General features: G+C 47.5%; 1 protein-coding gene and 1 pseudogene across 1 annotated transcript; both read left to right on the plus strand.

Moving 5' to 3' along the window:
- Positions 1-1808: 1808 nt before the first annotated feature.
- On the plus strand, positions 1809-5256 carry LOC136451632 (triosephosphate isomerase, cytosolic-like). The gene is made up of 9 exons (XM_066452323.1): positions 1809-1968; positions 2725-2800; positions 2933-3056; positions 3385-3469; positions 3719-3851; positions 4350-4444; positions 4610-4688; positions 4779-4861; positions 5000-5256. Exons 1-9 carry the CDS (start codon positions 1930-1932, stop codon positions 5045-5047), a joined length of 762 nt encoding a protein of 253 aa, XP_066308420.1. The 5' UTR covers positions 1809-1929; the 3' UTR covers positions 5048-5256.
- A 3568-nt stretch (positions 5257-8824) lies between these two features.
- Positions 8825-12935, plus strand: LOC136451633 (uncharacterized; annotated as a pseudogene).
- The last annotated feature ends 10271 nt before the right edge of the window (positions 12936-23206 follow it).

The following is a 23206-nucleotide window of genomic DNA, read 5'->3' on the forward strand; positions in this document are numbered from 1 at the left end:
ATGTCGTGTGCCATAAAAATATAATGATGTAAATATAAAAACTATAGTTTTCAAGACAAAGAAACACATAGATGTCAAGGCTTTAGATGACGATGTACCTTTCTTTTCTTCAGTTGCAATGTATGGTTTTTTTTTTCTCCTGGAACATCAATAAATATGTGGTACTATATAATACGATTTCGCTGGGATCTCTGCTGAGATGGGCTCAACCGGCATCTGGTACCAGCCCCAAAACAAGAAGAAGCTGCCCCTCGGGTCCCGCCGCGTCCGCCGCCGGCCGCCGGCCGCCGGCCGCCGAACCGAGACTCCGAGAGTACTAGCTTTGCAGCGAGGGCAGAGCTGGAAAGCGGAAGGAATCGCCGAGGCGAGAGGTGCGCATCGAGTCATCGACGATGGAAGCATGCAAACGCACCCAAAAGCGTCTCGATCCGCCGGCCGCTGCTTCGGCGCCCCATGTTCCGCACCGCTGCGCCAAGTGCCCACAGTAATGCCATCCGCCGCCGCTGGATCGTCTCCACCCGCGTTGCCTGTGTCCGTGACACACTCCTACTACTCCACGGCTACAGCTTTAATTTATCCCCAGCTGCGTAGGAACACGAACATTTTTTTTATAAAAGGAACAGGAGGGCAAGGAGCCCCTACTGAAAACTTAAATTAAACCAAGGAACCAAGTACTAAACAAAGGGGAAAAAACACAAAAAAGGAAGGAGCATCCTCTATGAAAGGAACACGAACAGTTATCTTTAATTAAAAAGAAAGTGGCGAATTGGGATACTCATAGCACGTCAGCGTTCCATTCGCTTGGTTTATAAGCAGTACTTTTTCAGTCAATGAATACTATTTTTTTCTCATAACAAATCAGTCAACAGTACTTTCAACTATGGCTTATCAACCAAGCGAACATGACATAGATTGAAGCAATCATACTAGCAAAGATTCAATTAAGCTTCCCGGCACGTCCAGCTATTTTAGCTTTTGCTTATATTTAGCAAATATGTTTCAGTGTGCTGCAACAGGACCTAATATATTTTGATATCAGATTTCGTATCGTTATTAGACACAAGTCATTTCTAACTTAGTCACATATAAAAATAGAGAATGCATAGATATTTTAAAATCAAAAAAGGATTAAAAGAAACACTTCGCTCTTTGATCGTTTCTGTGGCTTATAAGCCGATTGATGCTGTTTTGTTGTGAGAGAAAAACGTTGTATCATGGCTAATAAGATCAAGCGGACATGCTGAGATAGATTTAGATGGACTAGAATTACTTTTTACTTTCTAATATGTTATATTATAATATATATATACACGCAGATATAGATAGATAGAGATACTCCATATATACAGTACTCCATCCGTCCAGAAATAAATATCGGTCTCACGTCTCATGAGTCAAATGTTTTTAACTTTGACTAAATCTATAAAAATATTAATATTTAAAGTACATAATTAGTATCATTAGATAGATCGTTTAATCTATTTTTATAGTAAACTAATTTAGAGATACAAATGTAATATTGTCTATAAATATAGTCAAATTTATATAAGTTTGACCAGCATAGATACCATAACATTACTTATTTTGGGACGGAGGAAAGATAATAAATATAGATAAATACGTGTATACTGTAGATAGACAAAGAAGAGGATATAGAGATAGAGACAGGAAGGTATCTATACATCTTTTATTTTTTTATTTAAGGTAAAACCTCGATGGTGGAAGTAGGGGCCACATGTCATCGTGAGTACTGGCCGGCCGGCCTCATATGATCACATGGGAGGCCACAAACCTTACCCCGCCTATATTATCCCGTGCCCCTTGTCTTCCTTTCCTTTTACAAAGAAGAAGCAAAATCCAATCTAGAAGCGCCCCTCCCTCCCTCTCTTCCCCATCCGAACCCAATCTAATCGACGACGCTTCCCCGAGATGGGCCGCAAGTTCTTCGTCGGTGGCAACTGGAAATGCGTAATTTCTCTTCCCCCGTCGACATGCCTGTCTTTCTTTTCGTGGATCGGATACGGTTAGTCTAGTTTTTCATTTTTTTTCGGGGGATACGGGATAAATTGCTAGTGGATTCTGTTGCTCTCGATTCAGATCGCCGTAAGAATTGGGTTTTTGCTCTTGGATGGGAAGCCTGGATGTGATGCCTCCAGGCGTAATCTCTTGAGATCCGGCCACGATTAGAGTTGATCTGGTCGTTCTCGTTCAAAACGGAATCAGGGATCTTTCGGAAAAAAACAAAACGGAATCAGACAAGGTGATGTTGATGGTCTTTGTATGTTTTGACCTAGCTGGAAGTGCCCGCGTTCTTCTTCCAATCCAACCGTGCTTCCAGACTCCAGCGTTGTTCTTCCAATCCGCCCGTGCTTCCAGACTCCAGCCCAGAACAAATCGAAAAAACCCTTGTCGTAGTTTCGTGCTGCATGTTGTCTGTAGCAGCATAGAAGTTCGATCTCCAACTTCTGGAGATTCATTCTTGTCTGCCGCAAGAATTAACCTTAGCTTCAACCAGCTTCTTGTTATGGAGCTCGTCGTAAATTTTAGATGTTTCGTGGAGGAGCTTGCTCAATCCGAGCATAGATTGGAGCTCCTCCGGCGACTTCAATACTCATTGGCAGTGAAAGAGCCTGTTGCTTTGCCAAATTTCCCATACAAGTGACATGTATACATAGTGAATTGCCTGTTAACTGATCATGCCATGGTTGATCTGGATGCGTGCAGAACGGAACCACAGATCAGGTCGAGAAGATTGTCAAAACCCTGAATGAAGGACAGGTTCCCCCTTCAGATGTTGTTGGTATGGACGCCAAAACTTCACATAATGCCTTTTAGGACTGACCTCGAACTTTGCAGATTTACGTAATCCTGAGAAATTTACTAAAGCGTATTGTATGATGTACTTAGCCATTTGGAATTGGTTGCATTGCAGAGGTCGTTGTTAGCCCTCCTTATGTCTTCCTTCCTGTGGTCAAGAGCCTGCTGCGCCCAGAGTTCCAAGTTGCTGCTCAGAACTGCTGGGTGAAGAAGGGAGGTGCTTTCACCGGTGAAGTCAGGTTAGTCTTTAATTCTCTCCTGTCTGATCTGATCAGACCATATGCTATAATGACCAATCTGAGGAAGGATTAATGTCAAGTCTTCAATGCAAATGCATACAGTCTTGCACTAGAATAATTGATTATGTTCTCTTGACCATTATGCACCGAGTCTTTTGATGTCACCTTTCACGCTTTTATTCAATTTTAACTATTTTCATACTGATTAACTGATCCTATGTTAAGCATTCTGCATATGTAACCTAATTCAGCAGTTTGTATATTGCGCTTTGGCGCTTTCTCTATTCAATTTCACTATTAGTTGATAACCAAGCCATTATTAATGCAGTGCTGAGATGCTCGCGAACCTTGGTGTTCCCTGGGTCATTCTTGGACACTCTGAAAGGAGAGCTCTACTGGGAGAATCGAAGGAGGTATGATCCAGGTTGCATCTTATGCAACATATTTCTCGTATCATTTGCATTGTGGTTGTAAATGCATGCATATTTCCATTTGGGACTATGTTTCCTTCGCAATATATTTGATTGTTGACATACTGTGGAGGCCCTGTCTTCACACCATGACCACTGCCTTCCAAAGAATGTTCACATCTAATGGTTTTACTCTTCTACTTGGATGCCATGTTCACATCTAATGGTTTTACTCTTCTGCTTGGATGCCAGTTTGTTGGAGACAAGGTTGCTTATGCCCTGTCTCAGGGACTGAAGGTCATTGCATGCGTTGGTGAGACCCTTGAGCAGAGGGAGGCTGGGTCAACCATGGAAGTTGTTGCTGCACAAACAAAAGCAATTGCTGGTACTTTTCATTTACTTTCAGTCCAGTGATTGTGTAGTCTCTTTCTATGCTCTTCATGGTTAGTTTTTTCTTATGATAATGGAGAGTTGTTGATTGATTATATTCAAGCGCTTCTACAATTAGCTCCCATGCATGGAACTTTAACATTATATATAATCGTAGCTATACATCTTTTGGTGAACACTTTTCTTCTGGTGAATTTTGTTTCGTCTTGTTCATGATAAAAATTAGATCTTGGCGTTCAGTTTGGTTAGATAATCTACATGTTTAGTTCAGACATTACTGTTTTTCTGTAACAGCTGTAGTTTAGAATCAGCTTAGTATGTGTGTTTCGATTGCTTGGATGAATTCACATGCTGGATTTCCCCCCCCCTTTGTTTTCTGCTCTGTTTGGTTCAAGTGGACTGTTAGTGCCTTGCTTTGAATTTACCAAGTTAAAAATTTTGATGCCGTATGAAAATTCAGGCTGAATGGATCAAATGGCTGTTTGTTTTACAGAGAAGATCAATGACTGGAGCAACGTAGTTATTGCCTATGAACCAGTCTGGGCCATTGGAACTGGTAAAGTTGCCACCCCAGCTCAGGCTCAGGAAGTAAGTTCTGTACCCTCTTGGTAAAACTCTCTACTGGTTCATATATTTTTGTGTTTCAATATTGGGCTGTGATGCACTATATGATTATAAATATGTTAATCTGCTACACACGTTATCCTTTTCTTAGTGCAACACTCAACACTCAGATCTGTATAATGTTCCCAGGTGCACGCGTCCCTGAGGGACTGGCTAAAGACCAACGTCAGCCCTGAGGTTGCTGAATCTACAAGGATCATCTACGGAGGTAATATACATTTTTGGAGCAATTGACTTTTGGTGTTTTATGTACTGGCTGCTAAATCATCTTGATAATCACACGTGCTTTCTGCTACAGGTTCTGTAACTGCTGCGAACTGCAAAGAGCTGGCAGCGCAGCCTGATGTGGATGGTTTCCTTGTCGGTGGAGCTTCTTTGAAGGTAATGAAAAATCCAGGAAGACAGTTGATGTCCTGTTCCTTTTTTTTTTTTGGTGAACCAAAGAAACAACAAAATGACTGCTGGCCTTGTCAACAATCCCATGTTGCTGACTGTTTCCTTCCCCTATCTTGTCTGCAGCCTGAGTTCATCGATATCATCAACGCGGCCACTGTGAAGTCTGTTTAAGATGTTCCAACCCTTCACCCTGATGCAGAGATATGCTGAAGAGGGAGGAACATACATTTTTTTGTTTAACTGTGCTATGTAAGCTAGTGGTAACTTTGTGCTGGAGCAGATACTGTTTTCCCTTCCCCCTGCTTTTTGGGAGGCTACAGTTTGAGCTTGCTAATAATGTTTACCTCTGGACATATCAATAATGGTGTTTATTTTGACCTTTTTTTGGCGAATTAGGATGGATCCGTCATCAGAATCATGGGTTTGGTAGTGCATCAGCCAGCGCCTAGTGTGTGAGCCTGAGTTTGGGCTGTTGGGACAAGGCAGCCTTGTGCCCTACATTGGTCGAATGCTGCCAAAATTGTATTGATCATCTGTGCTCTGTACCGATTAGCCTGATCTGCGAAAGCAACTTGTCAGCTGATCGTTGCACGGAGGCAGCCAGCCAATTATTGTACGATATGCGATATCCTCAGCCATAGGACGCTAGGATCCTGGGCGGTTGGGACATCATCAGATTCATATACCAAAGATGGTTTCAAAAAAAAGATTCATATACACCAAGATGAAATGATGGGGAATGGACTTTATGTTCTCGGAGCATACTGGCGTTTTTTCGCGCGATTGATCTGCACGGCATTTTATTTCAGCAGTGCTGCTCTGGCCAATTGCACACTAATTCATTGCACTGGCCGATCTTATTTGCCTTCAGATTCAGATGTGAGTCTGTATCGGAGGACTCCAATGGGCTTAGTCTGAATCGGGGTTTCATCACAATAGTATGCTTTTATATAGATGAAAAGCCCAGGAAGAAGATTAGCCCCTCGAGATTCTAGTGGCAGCGTAGGGTGTTCAGTTTAGTATCCATCTTTATTCTAAATGAGGTGGGGCAAATTTGATGACCCCATTCCCTATGGTTATATTACTAATTACTCCATCTGTACCTTCTAAGTCGCTTTAACTTTTTTTTTTTATACATCAATTTTGCTAGCAGCGAGGACATGAGACTTGTAATTTGGAATAGAGAGAGTACTAATTATAGGGAATGAGATGACAATATATTAACTAGTTCATTTTTTAAAAAAGAAAAAGAAGTTACAACAAAGATGATGGGCCAATCGCGCGGAGGCACCTGCTCACGCTTGACAGTGACACTAGTACAGAAACGAGCTGTACTCCCGGTTGGGAAACCCCTTCAATCCCGGTTTTCCAACCGGGAGCATGAATGCGGGACTAAAGGGCCCCTCCTTTAGTCTCGATTTCTCGTCCGGGACTAAAGGTCCATCTTTAGTCCCGGTTGGTAATACCAACCGGGGCTAAAGAGGCCTTCCGGCCTGGCCACGTGGGCCGGCCCTTTAGTCCCGGTTGGTATTATCAACCTGGATTAAAGATTTTCTTTTTTTTTTGTTTCTATTTTTAATTGATGATTCGTTTTGGTTTTCGAATAGGTTTTCGAATACGCATTCTACGTTGCTAATAATATACGTATTCTACACGCTTATAATGTTCGAACATTTTGTACAAACTAAAGTAGTGCATAATTAGTTAATTATACGACATGCATGCCACCACACAAGGTATTAATTTATGAAAGTCTCGCTACAATGTAGACAATACCAACTACCACTAAAAAAAACTAAAGCTAAAATGCACTTCAGCAGCATAAGGATTTCGCAACCAATCCCAACTAAAACAGACAGATCATGCGTTTGTTCAACATCTATGAGTTTCTTCCGCAGGATCACTGCCTCATCAGCCGCCGTAGCCGCCTGTGCAAGAGAGTTTTGCACGTGTTCAACATACTCTTCCTCCCAGTACCAGTCTGAACATCTAGTGCCATCCCACTGAAATTAAAACAAAAAAATTAGAACTTTAATCACAATCATCATGAAAATAAGTATAAATTTACTATAATCATCAAATGCGACAAAATAACTCACATTGCGATCCGGACACTTGTAGAAGATATGGCCCTTGTTGGGACACTCCTTCCTCACCTGGTACTCCATCATAATCTTCTCCTCACACTTGCCGTATACAATGAGAGGGATGTCCGGCCTCAGTAGCTTTGGAACCCGATGAGAGGCCGAGGACCTGGAAGCAATTGCCATATACTCTCTATACTCATTTTTAATATAATATAAATTTCTCATTTTATAAACAAATAAAATTAAAAAAAAAACTCTAAAATTTTCTATATCTCTAAATCATGAAGTGTGCTATGCATGCTAGAAATGAAAGCTGAATACTAGTTTTGAATAACTACTTTAACATTCCTTCATTCAAATATGCAAACTTTAAAGTGATTTTGAGCTTAAATGGCCTATAAATAAAAAAAATCCACCATAAAAACCCACATATATCTAGTCCACAAAATGAGATATGCTACTGATAAAACATGAGAGTATAAAATTGGTAACCTTTAGAACCGAAGAATCGATGGAGCAATTAACGAAATCTTGTGATTACCGACGATGATGAAGAAGAGAGGCCGACGATGAAGTCAAACACTGAGGTCGAAGTGACTCGGGCTCGGGGAGGAAGAAGTGGTATATAGGAGGTGACCTTTAGTTCCGGTTGAAGACACCAACCGGGACTAAAGGTTCCTTTCTAGTTCCTAGACGGAGCCTCCAGCCGGGAGTAGACTTTTACTCCCAGTTGGAGAGACCAACCAGGAAGTAAAAGTTAATCTTTAGTCCTGGTTGATAGCTCCAACCGGGACTAAAGGTCCCCTACAGCAAAAATCTGCCGCAGTAGCCGTTGGGCAGGGACCTTTAGTCCCGGTTGGAGCTACAAACCGGGACTAAAGGTCTCTCTAGTCCCGGACGCGAAAAATACTGGGACTAAAGTCAAATTTTAAAGTGGATCAAAAGTTGTTTCTCTACTTAGTGTGACCAGGACTGCTTCGGCAGCGATAGCTAGCTGAAAGACGTCTTCCTGCGGTTGTTGTTGTGGCGACGCGACAAAGGTAGCCTCAGGCTTATTTTGCCACCGGTGGTTCTAGGGTGGTTTTGTTTTTTTTTTGTTTCTGTAAAGGTTTTGTTGTACTTTGCTTCTACCCTAGTAATACATGCACAACAAATTCTTGCTGGCGCCTTTCAAAAAAAAAAGATGATGGGCCAATCCATACATCAAACTGAGCGCCCTGTTATGCAGGAACATGATGAAAGAAGAGGGTGGCTGATGACTTCGTCATCTTCATCAGATCTCTTACATTGCATCTTCTCTAAGTTATTTTAGGAGAGTACATTAAAATACTTAGGTTATAACAACACTGTTGTAGCAGGTTTCTTAAAAACATGTCTCCTTTATTTTGGAGAAAGAGTGTGTCTTTTATAGTAGGAGATCTAGAGGCTGTTTGACACGGACTGAAAAATAAGCCAAAACACTTGTTCTGGCTGATTGTTGCGAGGGAAAAATATTGTTCTAGCTCTAAAAAAACACTGTTTATGTGAACAGTGTCACTGTGAGTGTGCTGGCCAGCCCAGCCCCAGCCAGCCTGAACACGCTCCTGCTGCATCACCTCTATACCTAAAATGCTATTTTTAGGTACAGGAGATTGAATAAGATATCTAATAGAGTGTCTTCCTTTTAATTTATAAATTTATGAAAAAGCGACGTTGTTATTTGTAAATTTATAGGAAAATAAGATTTGTGCTTTGAAAACATAAAAAAAAATGTGAGGAAGACACCTCATCAAAGTGACCTCGGTAACCGATGCCGTCACGGGCATAAATTCGCAGCCCCTCGGTAAGCAACTACTCCCCCCTTGCATTGCGTCAACCGCTGGGGAATTTAAGCCGGTCATGCGTTGCATTGCATGGGCCAGCCATTTCCGTTGCGCGCACGGGAAGCGTGACGCGACGCCGACGCGCCCTCGCCACCCCGCCACCGTTTCTGCCTCCCCTCCCTCTCTCTCGGCCTGCCCCGAAAGCGGCGGCAACCCCTCCGATCCGCGCGGGGCTCTTGCCTCTTGGCTCTTGCGTTGCCCGCCACGCTCTCCGTGCTCTGGCAGCAGCGAGAGACGTCGCTCTCACTCCCCGCGGCCGCTATTGCCTCCGCCTTTATCTTGCCCGCCTCGCCGGAGAGACCGAGACCCCATAAATGAGCTCGCCGACGCCATTACGCCCCACCGCCGCCGCCGGCGGCACCAGCAGTTACTACCCCGTCCACCGGCGGCGGGGACTACCGGGCCCGGGCGCGGGTTTAAGAAGGCCGCGGGTGCGCCGGTGCAAGATGAAGCTCATGTACTTCCTCATGGACAGGGACGAGCAGCGCGAGAAGCGGCTGGAGCTCGAGTTCGAGGTGAGCTGCAGTGTCTCTTCAGAATTATTCAGATACATGCATCGCGCACTACATGGGTGGCATCGATCGATGCGTGGCCGTGCTGACGTTGTGTGTGTGCAGGTGTCGGAGCTGGAGACGGTGCTCGAGAAGGAGCAGCAGCTGGGCAGGGTCCTGCAGTGCTCGCTCCAGGGGCGCGTCGTCTGCCATTGCTGCCTCTCCGCGCTGGTTCCTACCAATGTAAGCACCTCACGCTCTGCTCACTTGCATTGCATCGGTCGTTCAAATGCGAAACCATCTCTTTAATTTGTTCCATGCCTGCGCGTAGTGGCGTCTGAATGTTCAGTCCCGACAGTGTGAGCGAGATCATCATGTATTGCCGCACTTAGATTGAACTGATTTCTGCAGAACTATCCCAGAACATTCTGATTTTTTACAGCTTATTATTTCCTGTTGATTGTTTGGAGTTGTGACACACATGTTAATTAACACTCTGGTCACTGAAAAGCTGAAATTGCTCAGTCTGAAGTCTGAGCCACGAAGAACAAACATGATTGCAAGTGTACTGTCGCTGCAGTCCCAGAGGAATTTCCATCATAGCATTTCACCTCACCGCCGCATCTGAACTCGCACACGTGAAGCTGTCACCTGACCCTCGTACTCGACGCCAGTGACGTGTGGCATTTACTCAAGTCTCCTAGGGTAACATAACATGTACTGTAGCAGTAAGAGTGAGCAGCAGGGCCATTTCTATTCCAAGGGCAAGATCTCAGGATCCGGGTACGGGTGAACAACGCCAGGTGCAGGAACAGTGTGTCCTTTGGATTCCTGACTGCCTGCCATCCGATGTCACCTGCCTCTGACTTGTGAACCAAGGACACAGAGTTACTGAGTGATCTGGAGCTAGTCTCGCAATCTCGGCTTGTCTGCAGGCAATCACTATTCAATAGTACCTCTTATCTATCAGATCTGGTTCCCTTGGATGCTGCCTTCTTGTATTGTACTACCTCTATCACCTGGTCAATCACCAAATGCTTGCGTGGTAGAAGAAGAGCATCAGTACGATTTCATAATTGTTGCTTGTAATTACATTCCTTTTACTGCATTGTTTCACATGACCATATCCTTGCCTTGTGTATTCAACACTTCGACAGTAAAATTCCTGTGGTAGTAACTCTGTGCTTCTCTGCTCATACCAAATGGCTGGAAGCTGACCACAAGGTCTCAACATGTTGCTGACCTGATTTTTTTTACTTTCTTTTATCTGCACTGCAATGGTGTAGGTTAGGGGCCTCCTTGCGGAGCTAGCAGTGGTGGAGGACGAGATATTCTACCTGGAGAAGAAGGTCGACGACCTGCGGCTGCGCCTGCACCGGGAGCAGAAGTGGACGGACCATTGCATCCTCCAGCAGCAGGAGAGCTGGCTGCAGAACCGCCAGCAGCGGCACTCCGTGTCCAGGAGGGAGCTCCAGCTCCAAGGAGCCCAGCAGCAGCTACCCAAGCTGCCATGTCCAGGAGGAACCGACGAAGCTCTCGAACGCGAGAGCAAGGCTTCTGTCGGATCCGCCTCGGCCAAAGGTACGGTAGGAAGTGACCAATGTTCACGTGCAGATTCAGGGCTCATCATGTCTGACGCAGACTCTGTCTGATGCGCCACACGATCATCATGGTGTTTTGATCATCAGGAGATGAGATGGAGCACGTCGTCGTCAGGAGAAGCAGCCACTGCCACTCGTCATCAGAGAATCCGAACCCGACGCCTCCCGAGAGGAAGACGACGTGCCTGGTGAGCAGCAGCCCGAATAAGCTCTCGGAGGAGCTCGTCAGGCTGACGGTGACCATCTTCCACAAGCTCAACAAGACGACAACGACGGACGCGGCGGAGCTGGAGCTGAGCGGCACGTCGTCGTCCAAGCTCAACATCTCCTCGTGCATCGGCCCCAGGAGTCTCGTCCCCAAGGTCTCCGTGTCCGTGAACGGCGCCGCCGCGGGGATGAGCCCGCTCAAGAACCGGAGAGCGGCGTCGACCAAGGGCGGCGGCCACGGCGGCGCGGAGAAGGAGGCTGCGGCCGTCGGGACCGGGTGCCAGAGGAGGTTCGTCGAGTTCACGAGGGCCTCCGTCGACGTCACCCGCGTCTCGCTGTGCCTCGTGGACATCAAGAACCTGAGGTGAGCTGACCTGAGCTGTGAGCTGGGCTCCTAATTTGTCTGTGCGACGGCCAGGAGAAGCTTCAGGTCCGAATAATGGCGTTTGTTTAATTGTTTTGCTTCTGACAGAGGCCTGATGCAAAAGCTTTCGCTCGTCGATCCCAGCCTCCTGACGAACAAGCAGAAGCTGGCGTTTTGGATCAACATCTACAACTTCTGCGTGATGCATGTACCGTAAGCTAATCCTCTGGTTTCATCTTAACTCTTAAGCAATTAGGCGTAGGTTGACGAACAATTGCGTGAAAACAAAAAATGCTAATTCAGGGCAAGTCGTTTCGTCATGATTTCAGGCGTTTCTTCAGCACGGTTTACCTCCATCTCCAGAGAAGCTTCTTGCACTGCTGAATCAGGTGCAGTGCAGTGCTCTTTCCACTGACTGAGAAAAAAAAACTGATTGCTTCAGGCTATCTTTACACAAATTGGCTTTTGAAAAGAACAAAAAAAAACTTTACACAAATTGCTAACGACGACAGTCATATTCAGGCTTCAGTGAACGTCGGAGGAACAGTACTGAGTGTTGTCTCGATCGAGCACCTCATCCTGAGGCACTCTCCTGACGGCAAGCAAGTATGCAAAACTAGCTCAGACCCTTGTCCCCCTCTGCATGCATGCACTCTTGCAGAATGCATCATTTTTTCCCTTTTCATTAAAGTTAATCTGAAAGAGGGTATCTTGATGATGATAAGGGGATCATGGATGACGACGGACAGATGGATCTGCTGCACTCGTACGGGCTAGGGTATCCCGAGCCCAACGTCGTCTTCGCGCTGTGCAGAGGCAGCCGCTCCTCGCCAGCAGTACGTGTACCGTCTCGTCCCTGTCGGCTTCGATCAGCTCCTGGACCGACCTGTCGTCGTTTTTCATTCCCAGACTGAGTCGCCTCACGTGGCGTGCTGTTGCGTTGTTGTGCAGCTGCGCGTGTACACGGCGGAGGACGTGTCGAACGAGCTGGAGTGCGCCAAGTTGGAGTACCTGGAGTCGTCGGTGCACGTCGCCGGCAGGAAGCAGCGCGCCGCCGTCGTGGTGCCCAAGCTGCTGCACTGGCACATGCGCGACTTCGCCGACGACGCCGCGTCGCTGCTGGAGTGGGTGCACAGCCAGCTGCCCAGGGCGTCGGGGCCGCTCCGCCGGGCCATCAGGGAGGTCCTGGGCGCCAACGTCAGCAGCAGCGGCAGCAGGGCGGCCACGCCTGGGCCTGGCGGCCAAGATGGTGGAGGTCGAGCCGTACGACGCCGACTTCTGCTACCTGCTGCCCGTCTGGTGACCGTGAGCGACCGTCGTCCGTGTCCCTGTAAGCAGGTCTCGGGCGGGTCGTTCGATCATGGCAAAGGGCATGCCAGCTGGGTCAAGTCAAGTTTTGCTGTGACGATGGCTGTTGCTTGCTTGTAGGCTTGTAGCATTGGTGCAGTCCGAGACTGCGAGGTGGTGAAAATGTCGTGAAACGTGAACTACTACCACCGTTTGATCGCGTGTATGACTTTTGGTCATCGTCTTTCCGTGCAGAAGTATCAATAAAAAGGAAAGCACCTACTATGTATATTGATATTTTTTTTATTTCCAGTACGTCCACAAACAGTGGTACTATTTTCTACTACTTCAGGTTTATATACTTAACAGAAAGTCATATAAAAACAGCTGACGTGGCAGTTGAAAAAATGGAATTGCTCCACGAATTAACTTCTTGTTGTAGGCCTGGACCTCAAGGAAGTGTTAACAGTAGTTAACAAACATTATAAACCGTCAATATAATATGTATAAGGGTATGAATATAATTACCAATATAAATTTAGAGGTTTAAACTAACAAATTTCATAAGTTTTGTGAATCTGTATTTTCTACAGGTTTATATAGAAAACCGTCAAGGTGGACCTATATGTCAGAATTAATCGCGCTTATTCACAGCGAAAACAACTTCAGAAGGTTCTAGAAGACTGCATGAGACAAACCACCCAAGCAGAGGACGAGACGTTGCCGGGTGTGCAGGCCGGCCAGCCTGTGGGCCCCACTGTCAGCTCCTCCTTCGAATGTCGGTTCCCCACTGCCTTCTAGGTTGCATCTATGCCATCCATTCAAGTCGGTTTGATCCGAGGGCTCAGGAATGACGCTCCGGCCTATATATACCAGCCCCTGCCACCCCCTGAGGCATCAAACCCTGATCAAGTCATTTGAGAAGACAGAAACCTTAATCATCTTTAGAGCTCCACCATATTTTAGGGCATAGCTAGCTAGGCTAGGTCTAGAGGGAGGCCAGCTTCGCTTGGATTCCTGATCGTGTCAAAAGCGTGGTTTGATATAGCATTTGTACCTCCTCTTTTTGTATCTCTCATTACTTTTATATGTTTGCTACAATTGTTATGACATTGTTCTTCGTATTAATCATGTTTCTAGTTATCATGTTCATCGTCTACTTTGATTATATGCTTAGTATAGTTAGATTATTGTCATGTTCATGCATAAGTTCGTATAGCGCTCATTCTTTAGATCCAGGGGTGAGTGGTCGACATTGTGTAAGTATGGTGCTTATATGTTGTTTACCTGCAGATACACCCTATATTCCAGGGTCATGTGGTAGATCGTGGATGTGACACTCCCGTTGAGTCCTTTGTAGTCCACTCTCCGAATATAGGACAAGTAGAATTTAGTTACGAAGGAAGACAAGCTCTGTTCTTAATCTTCCTTAGTAATATCTCTTATGTGTAGATATGAAGTTGATCTTAACCATGATTACTAAGTGTAATTGCACTAATCAACACATGCTTTGACTTATAATTAAGAATGACTTAGGAATTATTGCTCTAATATTCTACTTAGTCATGCTAATGCCATAGAAAGAAGTACTCTGAGTGATCAATGATTAGTTATTACTTGCCATTCATATACATTTATCTCTTGACTTACCCCTATTGTGTGTAGAAGTTTGGTTATGATTTATTTCTTCATCATGTGTATAAGTTATCAATATATTCCCACTGCCCGTCCTTCCCTGTGGTAAAAATATAAATAACAATACCCGGAATACTTCCAGGTGAAATACTATAATTGTATAATTATCTGTGCGCTTGCAGATCCTTTCCTTTAATTATAAATATTCTAACAAGTCACATGAAATACTAAAGTACGTCTTTGTCGGAGACCAATACTAGAGTACCCGAAGAGGAGGAGCTAATGACCATCAACATTGATTCATCTGAGCAGTCAAGAGCGCGACTATAGCTCCAACTGACCCCTAGGCGTGCAAGCTCTGCCTTGCCTAACCTCTAGGGCAGGCTCCGCCTCGCCCGACCCTGAGGCCGCGGGCTTTGCCTCGCCCAACCCTTGGGTCCGTGCTCCGCCTCGCCCGACCCCGAGGCCACGGGCTCCGCCTCACCCGACCTCGAGGCCATGGGCTCCGCCTCGCCCGACCCTTAGGTTCGTGCTCCGCCTCTCCCGACGGAGACCCATACCGCCGCCAACCACTCTAGGTCCAAGCGTATAGGCCTGGGTCAAAATTCTAACACCAAGGAAGAGACCGGCACGCCCTGATGTAACCCGAGGCCACAATGGGCCATACCTAAGGATTCACATCAGGAACAGCGTCGGGCGTACCGGTGCTGTTCTACCTAACCCCCGTACGAACATTGCGTCAGCTCACCACGACATCCACTATGATGGAAAAGAACATCATGACCGACAGACGATGCCTGCGCATGGCACCAGTGACAGATAGGGCCGTGATGTGGAGCTGTCCCTGTTGACATCTACAGGGTTGGCGGGGCCTGCATGAAGGATAAGAAGGATCCGACGATCCTGAAGGACTCCTCTCTCTCGTTTCTCTTTTCCTCCGCTGTAACCCGTGCTTTCCCTTGGCCTATAAAAGGAAAAGCAGGGCGTCCCATAAAGGGGATCCGATCTGACCTCGAACCGATCAGACCTAGATACACATAAGAGCAGCAACCGAGCTCTCAACACCCTTTCACTCCTTTTACTAGTGATTTGGGACCTATCCCTCTCTCGCCTGTTTGTAACCCCTACTACAAACTTTTAGTGCTAGTAACATGAGAAGCAGTGACAAACTGGACGTAGGGACTTTTTGTCCAAACTAGTATAAACCTCGTGTCCTCTAAGCACACCATCCGAGCTAGATGCGCAATACTAGAAATTTTTTCGTCGGTGGTAACTCGAAACACTGACAGTTGGCACATCAGGTAGGGGCCTTTTGCGCGTCTCGACATCCACACCAGGCCTCGGATGGCTAGTCACAATGTCAGCTGGGTCCTGGGCACGCACATGCACTTCGGGAACCTAGACTTCATCGTCACGACAGAGGAAGAGTTGGTGCGGGCTCCCGTCGTCGTCTAACCTCTCCACTTCGTTGGCCTCGATGCGATCGCCGAGGTGCTTGAGGAGCTACAGCTACATGCACCAGAGGCCCACGCCCCTAGGAGCAAACCAACTCCTCGGCTTCTACTACGGGAGGTTAGAGCGCTAGCTCTGCGCCTTCCTAGGACTCGATCGTCCTAGGAGAACCTACGCCACCTCACCTTCTCATTCACCAATGTCATGACCTAGCTTGCTGGGGGAGAGCCGCTCTCCCCGGAATACCTCATCTAGAGCGCCCCGATAACGCTCCCGTCCGGTCTCCGCAACGCCACAGAGACCGTTGACCACCTTGTGGCGCAATGCATGCTTCCATCCCTACGAACAAAGAGTTCATGGGGATGATCGAATATGTCATGGAGTCTTTCCATGACCTCCTCATAGGAGAAATGGAGTCGCCCTCCACCTCTAACTCCAGCGGGGGGAGCCATCACCCCTCTTGTGAGTGTTTCATGGTAGGTACCCCCGAGGGACACGTCAAAAGCATCCATGCGGAAGAGGCTACCCCAACAAACGACCTCGATGATAAGGTCGAGGGGAATACAGGGGCCCCACCTCACCTACGGGTGGAGCAGCTAAAGGCCCAACACCAAGAGCTCAAGGAAGCACGACTCTAGCTCGAGCAGGAACATGCGGAGCTCGAGCAAGAGATCGAGTGCTAAGGAGACGGTGGGCATGTGCGCGTCATGGCCTATGATGTGAACTCAAGGATCATCGAGGATGATGAAGTGCTCCCACACTTCACCTGGGCAAGCTAGAACATCGCTGTTGTGGCATCCTTGCTCTAGGGGCTTTTGGGGCCCGCGACGCCTGAGGATCGTCGGGCCCATCATGAGATTTGCACGCTACTCGAGCGTGCGGTGGCGCAATAGGCCAAGAGCTCACTATCCTGACGATGCGAGCTCAACGCTAGCCAGCACACGCCCTCAGAGTGACCCAACAAGGACACATCAGTCCACCAGGCACCGCAAGGTGATAGGCCGCGCACCATGGTCCTGGTGCATGAGCGTCTCGGCCACCATCGTGACGCACGCGACACCCTCGATGCCCACAGGCATGCTTGCGGTGATGCGAGGGAGGGGGCTAGCCATGGCTACCACCCTCGTCGTGGCGGATGCTACGATAGCGGCAACGACTGAAGCCCAAGCCTCGACCTACTGGGACCTCAGGCCTTTGGCTAACACATCCTCAATGCCGCCTTCCCACCACGGTACTAACCACCAACCAACATCTTGAAATACTCTTAGGAAATAAACCCTAGATTGTGGCTCAAGGATTATCGGCTTGCTTGCCAAGCCAGTGGAGCAAATATTGATGATTTCATTATCCGCAACCTTCCATTGTTCCTAACCGATTCGATGCGAACGTGGTTGGAACACCTTCCGCCCAACAGAATCCAAAGTTGGGTGGACCTAAAAGAGATCTTCATCGAAAACTACCAGGGCACATACATGTGCCCTAGGAACCTATGGGATCTCAAAAACTACCAATAGAAGGCGAGGGAAACACTTCGTGGGTACATCCGACTATTCTCTCGGCAGTGCAACGAGCTGCCCAATGTCACCAATGCCGACGTTATAGGAGCCTTCCTGTCTAGGACCACCTACGAGTCCTTGGTCCACAAGCTAGGATGTAAGGGCTCATGAACCACCAAGGAGCTCCTCAACATCACCACCAGACATGCCTCGGGCAAGGAGGCATTTGGGGTAATATTCGACCGCCTCAAGGGCAAGGCGAAGCGGGATGAGGACGCCGACAAAGGCGCCTCCAACTGTTCTAGCAAGAAGAAGAACAAGCAGCGGCGTGAGGGCTCGCTCGTGGACACTGCTGACCGCAAGGGGGGTCGAAAGCCCATCGAGGGTACCCTCGAACCACTTCAAGAAGCTACTTAAAGGGCCATGCCCGAACCATGCCTTCCCCATCAAGCATCTATATAAGGACTACGACCTCATGAAGCGGTTCTTGTCTAGAGGCTCCAATAAGGGGGAGCATAGGGGGGACCCTAAGCCGGCCACAGACATCGCCGAGGGGAGGGACTATGGATTTCCAATGCTAGATGGCTACCTCATGATCTTCGGAGGGTCGGTGGCCTATGACTCCAAGTGTCACTAGAAGATTGTGCCCTGTGAGGTCTATATGACTGAGCTAGCCGTGCCTTCCTTCCTTCGATGGTCAGAGTTCGCCATAACCTTTAATCAAACCAACCACCCGAAAAGCATCCCGCAGCCGAGATGATATCTGCTCATGGTCGACCCGATCATCGGTATGAAGTGGCTCACTAAGGTACTGATGGATGGAGGCAACGATCTCAACATCATGTACGCTCAAACGCTCAACGCCATAGGCATCGATCGAGCACACGTCCAACCAACTAGGGCGCCTTTCCATGGCATCGTGCCTAGAAAGCAGGCCATGCCACTCGGGCAGATCGATCTGCCCATCACCCAGGGCCGGTCCTGAGTTTTCTCTGACCTAGAACCAAGCTAAAATTTTGGGCCCCTTTATACATGATAATACTACTAGTAGTACCCATTGATAGTATATATACACACATATACAAAATGTTACTAATAAGCAGCTGAATGCAAAAGCAATATTCATATAAAATAATTTGTATATATATTAAACTACCTCAAAATTTTCTTCTAACATTCTTTGATGCGAAGTCATCAATGATGGTGTCAATATCAATCTTATTCAACAATCGTTTCTCAATGCATAATGTTGCCAATCCATTTAACCTCTCATGTGACATTATAGATCTCAAACAGTTCTTCAGCAATTTTAATTGAGAGAAACAATTAGTAACTATAATTTAATAGAGCAGGGATCACGTGAGAGGTTGCTGCGGCTGGCGCCTGCTCGGTCCTCCTTGCTGGAACTGCGATGCCTACAAATCAGGACGAGGGACACGAGGGGATTAGGGCCTGTCTGGATGGTGTCTGCCGCACGCGCGACCCACCAGGCCGCCCGCCAGCACGCCGCACCACACTCAGGCGGAGGTCGCGTATCGATGACTGCTGCTCACGTCGCACCGCCGTGGTCATGGGAGTGAGAGTCATAATTGCGTGACGTGATATACACTTGGGGGGGGCCCGTGTTATGGGCCTAGGACGATCGTCCCTCCGCCCCCCTCGGGCCGGGCTGCATCACCTTTTGGGATCCATCCAATTATAGGACAAAGACCCTCACCTTTGAGGTGGTTGGGTTCTATGGAACCTACCATGCCATCCTGAGACGTCCATGCTACGCGAAGTTTCATGGCCGTCCCTAGCTACACCTATCTAAAGCTAAAGATGCCGGGTCCATACGGGGTCATCACCATCGGCACCTCCTTCTAGTGCACCTACGAGTGTGAGGTCGAATGATGTGAACACACCGCGGCAATTGTCACCTCCAAAGAGCTCGTAGCCATTAGAAAGGAGGTTGCCGAAGAAACACCCGACCCCAAGCAGTCGGCTAGGTCTTTTGAGCATGTAGAGGGCGCCAAGGAGGTCCTCATAGACTCTAGCAGCTCTAAGGGTAAAGTGGTGCGCATTGGCACCATGCTTTCCTCTGAATAGGAAAGTACGCTTGTCGACTTCCTCCGCACCAACAGAGATATCTTTGCGTGGAGACCCTCAGACATGCTAGACATTCCAAGAGAAGTCGCCAAGCATGCCTTGAAGATCAGGCCAGGCTCCAAGCTGGTGAAGCAGCGCCTATGTTGCTTCGACGAGGAGAAATGTAGGGCGATCAACGAGGAGATTGTGAAGCTTTTGGTGGCTAGGTTCATCAAGGAAGTATACCACCCCGAGTGGTTAGCCAATACTTCTCTTGTACCAAAAAAGAGTGGGAAATGAAGAATGTGTGTTGACTACATGGGTCACAACAAAGCGTGTCCAAAGGATCCATTTCCTTTGCCACGCATAGACCAAGTAGTCGATTCAACCTTAGGGTGCGAAACCCATTGCTTCCTTGATGCATACTCCGGGTACCATCAAATTGTGATGAAAGAGTCTGACTAGCTCGTAACATCTTTCATCACCCTATTATGATTGTTCTACTACATCACAATGCTATTTGGTTTGAAAAACACGGGGGCTACCCATTGTGGCCTACATGGAAGACATCATGGTCAAGTCCAAATGGGCTGACTAGGTCATAGCTGACCTAGAGTAGACCTTCACAAAACTCTAAGCAAACAACATTAAGCTCAACCTTGAGAAGTGCGTTTTCAAGGTCCCAAGGGGTATGCTGCTGGGTTTTATTGTCTTTGAGCGTGGCATCGAAGCTAACCCAAAGAAGATCTCGGCCATCATGAGGATGGACCCAATTCAGAACATAAAGGGGCTACAATGAGTTACAGGGTGCGTCATCGTGCTTAGCCATTTTATCTCACGCATCAATGAACAAGGTCTCCCCCTCTATCGGCTCCTGAAGAAGGCCCCAAGCCTAGTCCTTTTGACCGATGGGGAACAGCTTCTGCTCTACATCACGGCCACCACGCAAGTGGTTAGCACCGCCCTGGTGGTCGAGCGAGAAGAAGAAGGACATGCCCTCAAAGCACAGCATCCCATGTACTTCATTAGCGAGGTCCTATTCGATTCCAAGACTCGCTACCCCCAAAATCCAGAAGCTCCTATACACCATCCTTATCGCCAAGAGGAAGTTGCGTCACTACTTCAAGTCACATCCAATGATGGTCGTGATGTCCTTCCCTCTCGGTGAGGTCATCCAAAACTAGGATGCCATGGGAAGAATCACGAAGTGGGCACTCGAGCTAATGGGTCAAGGCATTTTGTATGCCCCCAGACGACCATCAAGTCCCAAGTGTTGGCTGATTTCATTGCAGAGTGGACCGAGGTCCAAATGCTGCCAGTAGTCATCGACTAGGAGTACTGGACGATGTACTTTGATGGATCACAGATTAAGAAGGGCATCAGCATGGGGCTGGTCTTCGTTTTGCCCCTTGAGGTACGCATGAGGTACATGGTTCGCATCTATTTCCCCTCCTCCAATAATGTGGCCAAATATGAGGTGCTCATCAAAGGCCTAGGCATCACCATCGAGTTGGGTATCCAACGACGTTATGTCTAGGGTGACTACTAGCTGGTCATCGACCAAGTCATGAAGGAATCAAGCTACCACAACACCAAGATGGCTACGTGTTGCTGAGAAGTCCGCTAGCTAGAGGACAAGTTCGACGGTCTCGAGCTCAATCACATCCCGAGGTGGCCGACGCACTGATGAAAGCGGTGTCTAGTGCCAACAAGCGTCTTCGCCAGCGATCGGTACAAACCCTCGGTTGGCTATGAGGAACCAAAACAAGCCGGTGATGAGCCGCCAGCCCTGGTCTTGAGGGCTAACCATCCATCGGCTCCATCCAACCCCGAAGTCATGGAGCTTGATGAGGATCTAGTGACAGAGCCCGACCCTCTGGCCGACTAGAGGGCACCTTACCTCGACTACCTCCTCCGTGAGGTGATGTCGACGAACAAAATGGTGGCTCAGTGGCTCGCACATCATGCCAAGTCCTTTGTCATTATTGATGGTGAGCTTTATAGGCGAAGCTACACTGAGATCCTACAGCGCTTGAAAGGTCCTAATATGGCTATTTAACAATCTACAAATCAACTAGAGCAATTTTATTAGTATGACAAATAGCGAAATGCAAACTTGCTTTAGCTCTATAAGGGTTGCAAGCCACCTATCCAACAATTCTAGTTGCAATGATTACTAGGCACACAACTTGTAATGTTACTACTCACTAAGAGCTCTCAATCTTGCTACTCTAAAGAGCTCCACTAAATAAACTTAAAATAATAAAGCAAGTTCTTAATTCTAATTATACTAAAGAGCTTGCCACAACTAGTTTGTAAGAATATAAATGAGTGAGTAGGGTGATTATACCACCGTATAGAGGAGTGAACCAATCACAAGGTGAATATTAAATCAATCATTGGGAGAATACCAAATGGCAAGAGACAACCAATTTTCTTCCGAGGTTCACGTGCTTGCCAACACGCTATGTTCCCGTTAGGTCGACCAACACTTGATGGTTCGACGGCTAAGAGGTGTTGCATAAACCTTGTCCACACAATTTGGACACCACAAGAACCTACGCACAAGTGAGGTAACCCAATGACACGAGCAATCCACTATAGTTACCTTTCAGCGCTCCATTGGGGAAGGTACAAATCTCCTCACAATCACTAGAGATGGCCACGAACAATCACTGACTCGTGCCAATCCTCCTCCGCTGCACCAAGCTATCTAGGTGGTGGCAACCACCAAGAGCAACAAGTGAATCTCGCAGCAAAACACGAACACCAAGTGCCTCTAGATGCAATCACTCAAGCAATGCACTTGGATTCTCTCTCAATCTCACAATGATAATGAAACAACGATGGAGATGTGTGGGAGGGCTTTGGCTAAGCTCACAAGGTTGCTATGTCAATGCAAAATGTCCAAGAGCGTGAGCTTGAGCCAGGCATGGGGCTTAAATAGAAGCCCCCATGAAATAGAGCCATTATACCCCTTCACTAGGCACAACTCGGGGTGACCGGACGCTCCAGTCAGTTCGACCGGACGTAGTACCCCAGCGTCCGGTCACCCGATGCTTGCCATGTGTCATCGGCTTCAAACACTGATCGCTCGATCTCAATGGTCAAGAGATGACTGGACACGTCAATTAGAAAGTGACCGGACGCAGGACTCCAGTGTCCGATTGTTTCTAGTAAGGTTCCAAACATGAAATTTCACAACCAGACACGTCCAGTCATGCTCGACCGGACTCACCCGGTGTCCGGTCACTCAACGTTCCCTCTATGCGCCTCATGTCAGTGTACGTCAGCACTGACCGAACTCAGACCATGAGTGTCCAATCAGTTTACACGCTAGCGTTCGGTCACAAGACCAAGACTGTGTGCTTACTACTATCACTGACCGGACTCTGAACCCAACATTCGGTCACTGCACCACCAGCGTCTGATCACTCTATGAACCCCTGTCTTTTCTATATTGGGCACCGATGGCACCATCAAATTGTCCGCACTCTACGGGCGGACACTCCACCGGTGAAGTTTCTAACCCTTGCTCAAATGTGCCAACCACCAAGTGTATCACCTTGTGCAGATGTGTTAGCATATTTTCACAAGCATTTTCAAGGGTGTTAGCACTCCACTAGATCCTAAATGTATATGCAATGAGTTAGAGCATCTAGTGGCACTTTGATAACCAGTATTTCAATACGAGTTTCATCCCCTCTTAATAGTACAGTCTATCTAACCTAAATGTGATCACACTCGCTAAGTGTCTTGATCACCGAAACAAAATGGCTCC

This window comes from Miscanthus floridulus, chromosome 5, assembly GCF_019320115.1.
Source record: "Miscanthus floridulus cultivar M001 chromosome 5, ASM1932011v1, whole genome shotgun sequence".
Taxonomy (NCBI): Eukaryota; Viridiplantae; Streptophyta; class Magnoliopsida; order Poales; family Poaceae; genus Miscanthus; species Miscanthus floridulus.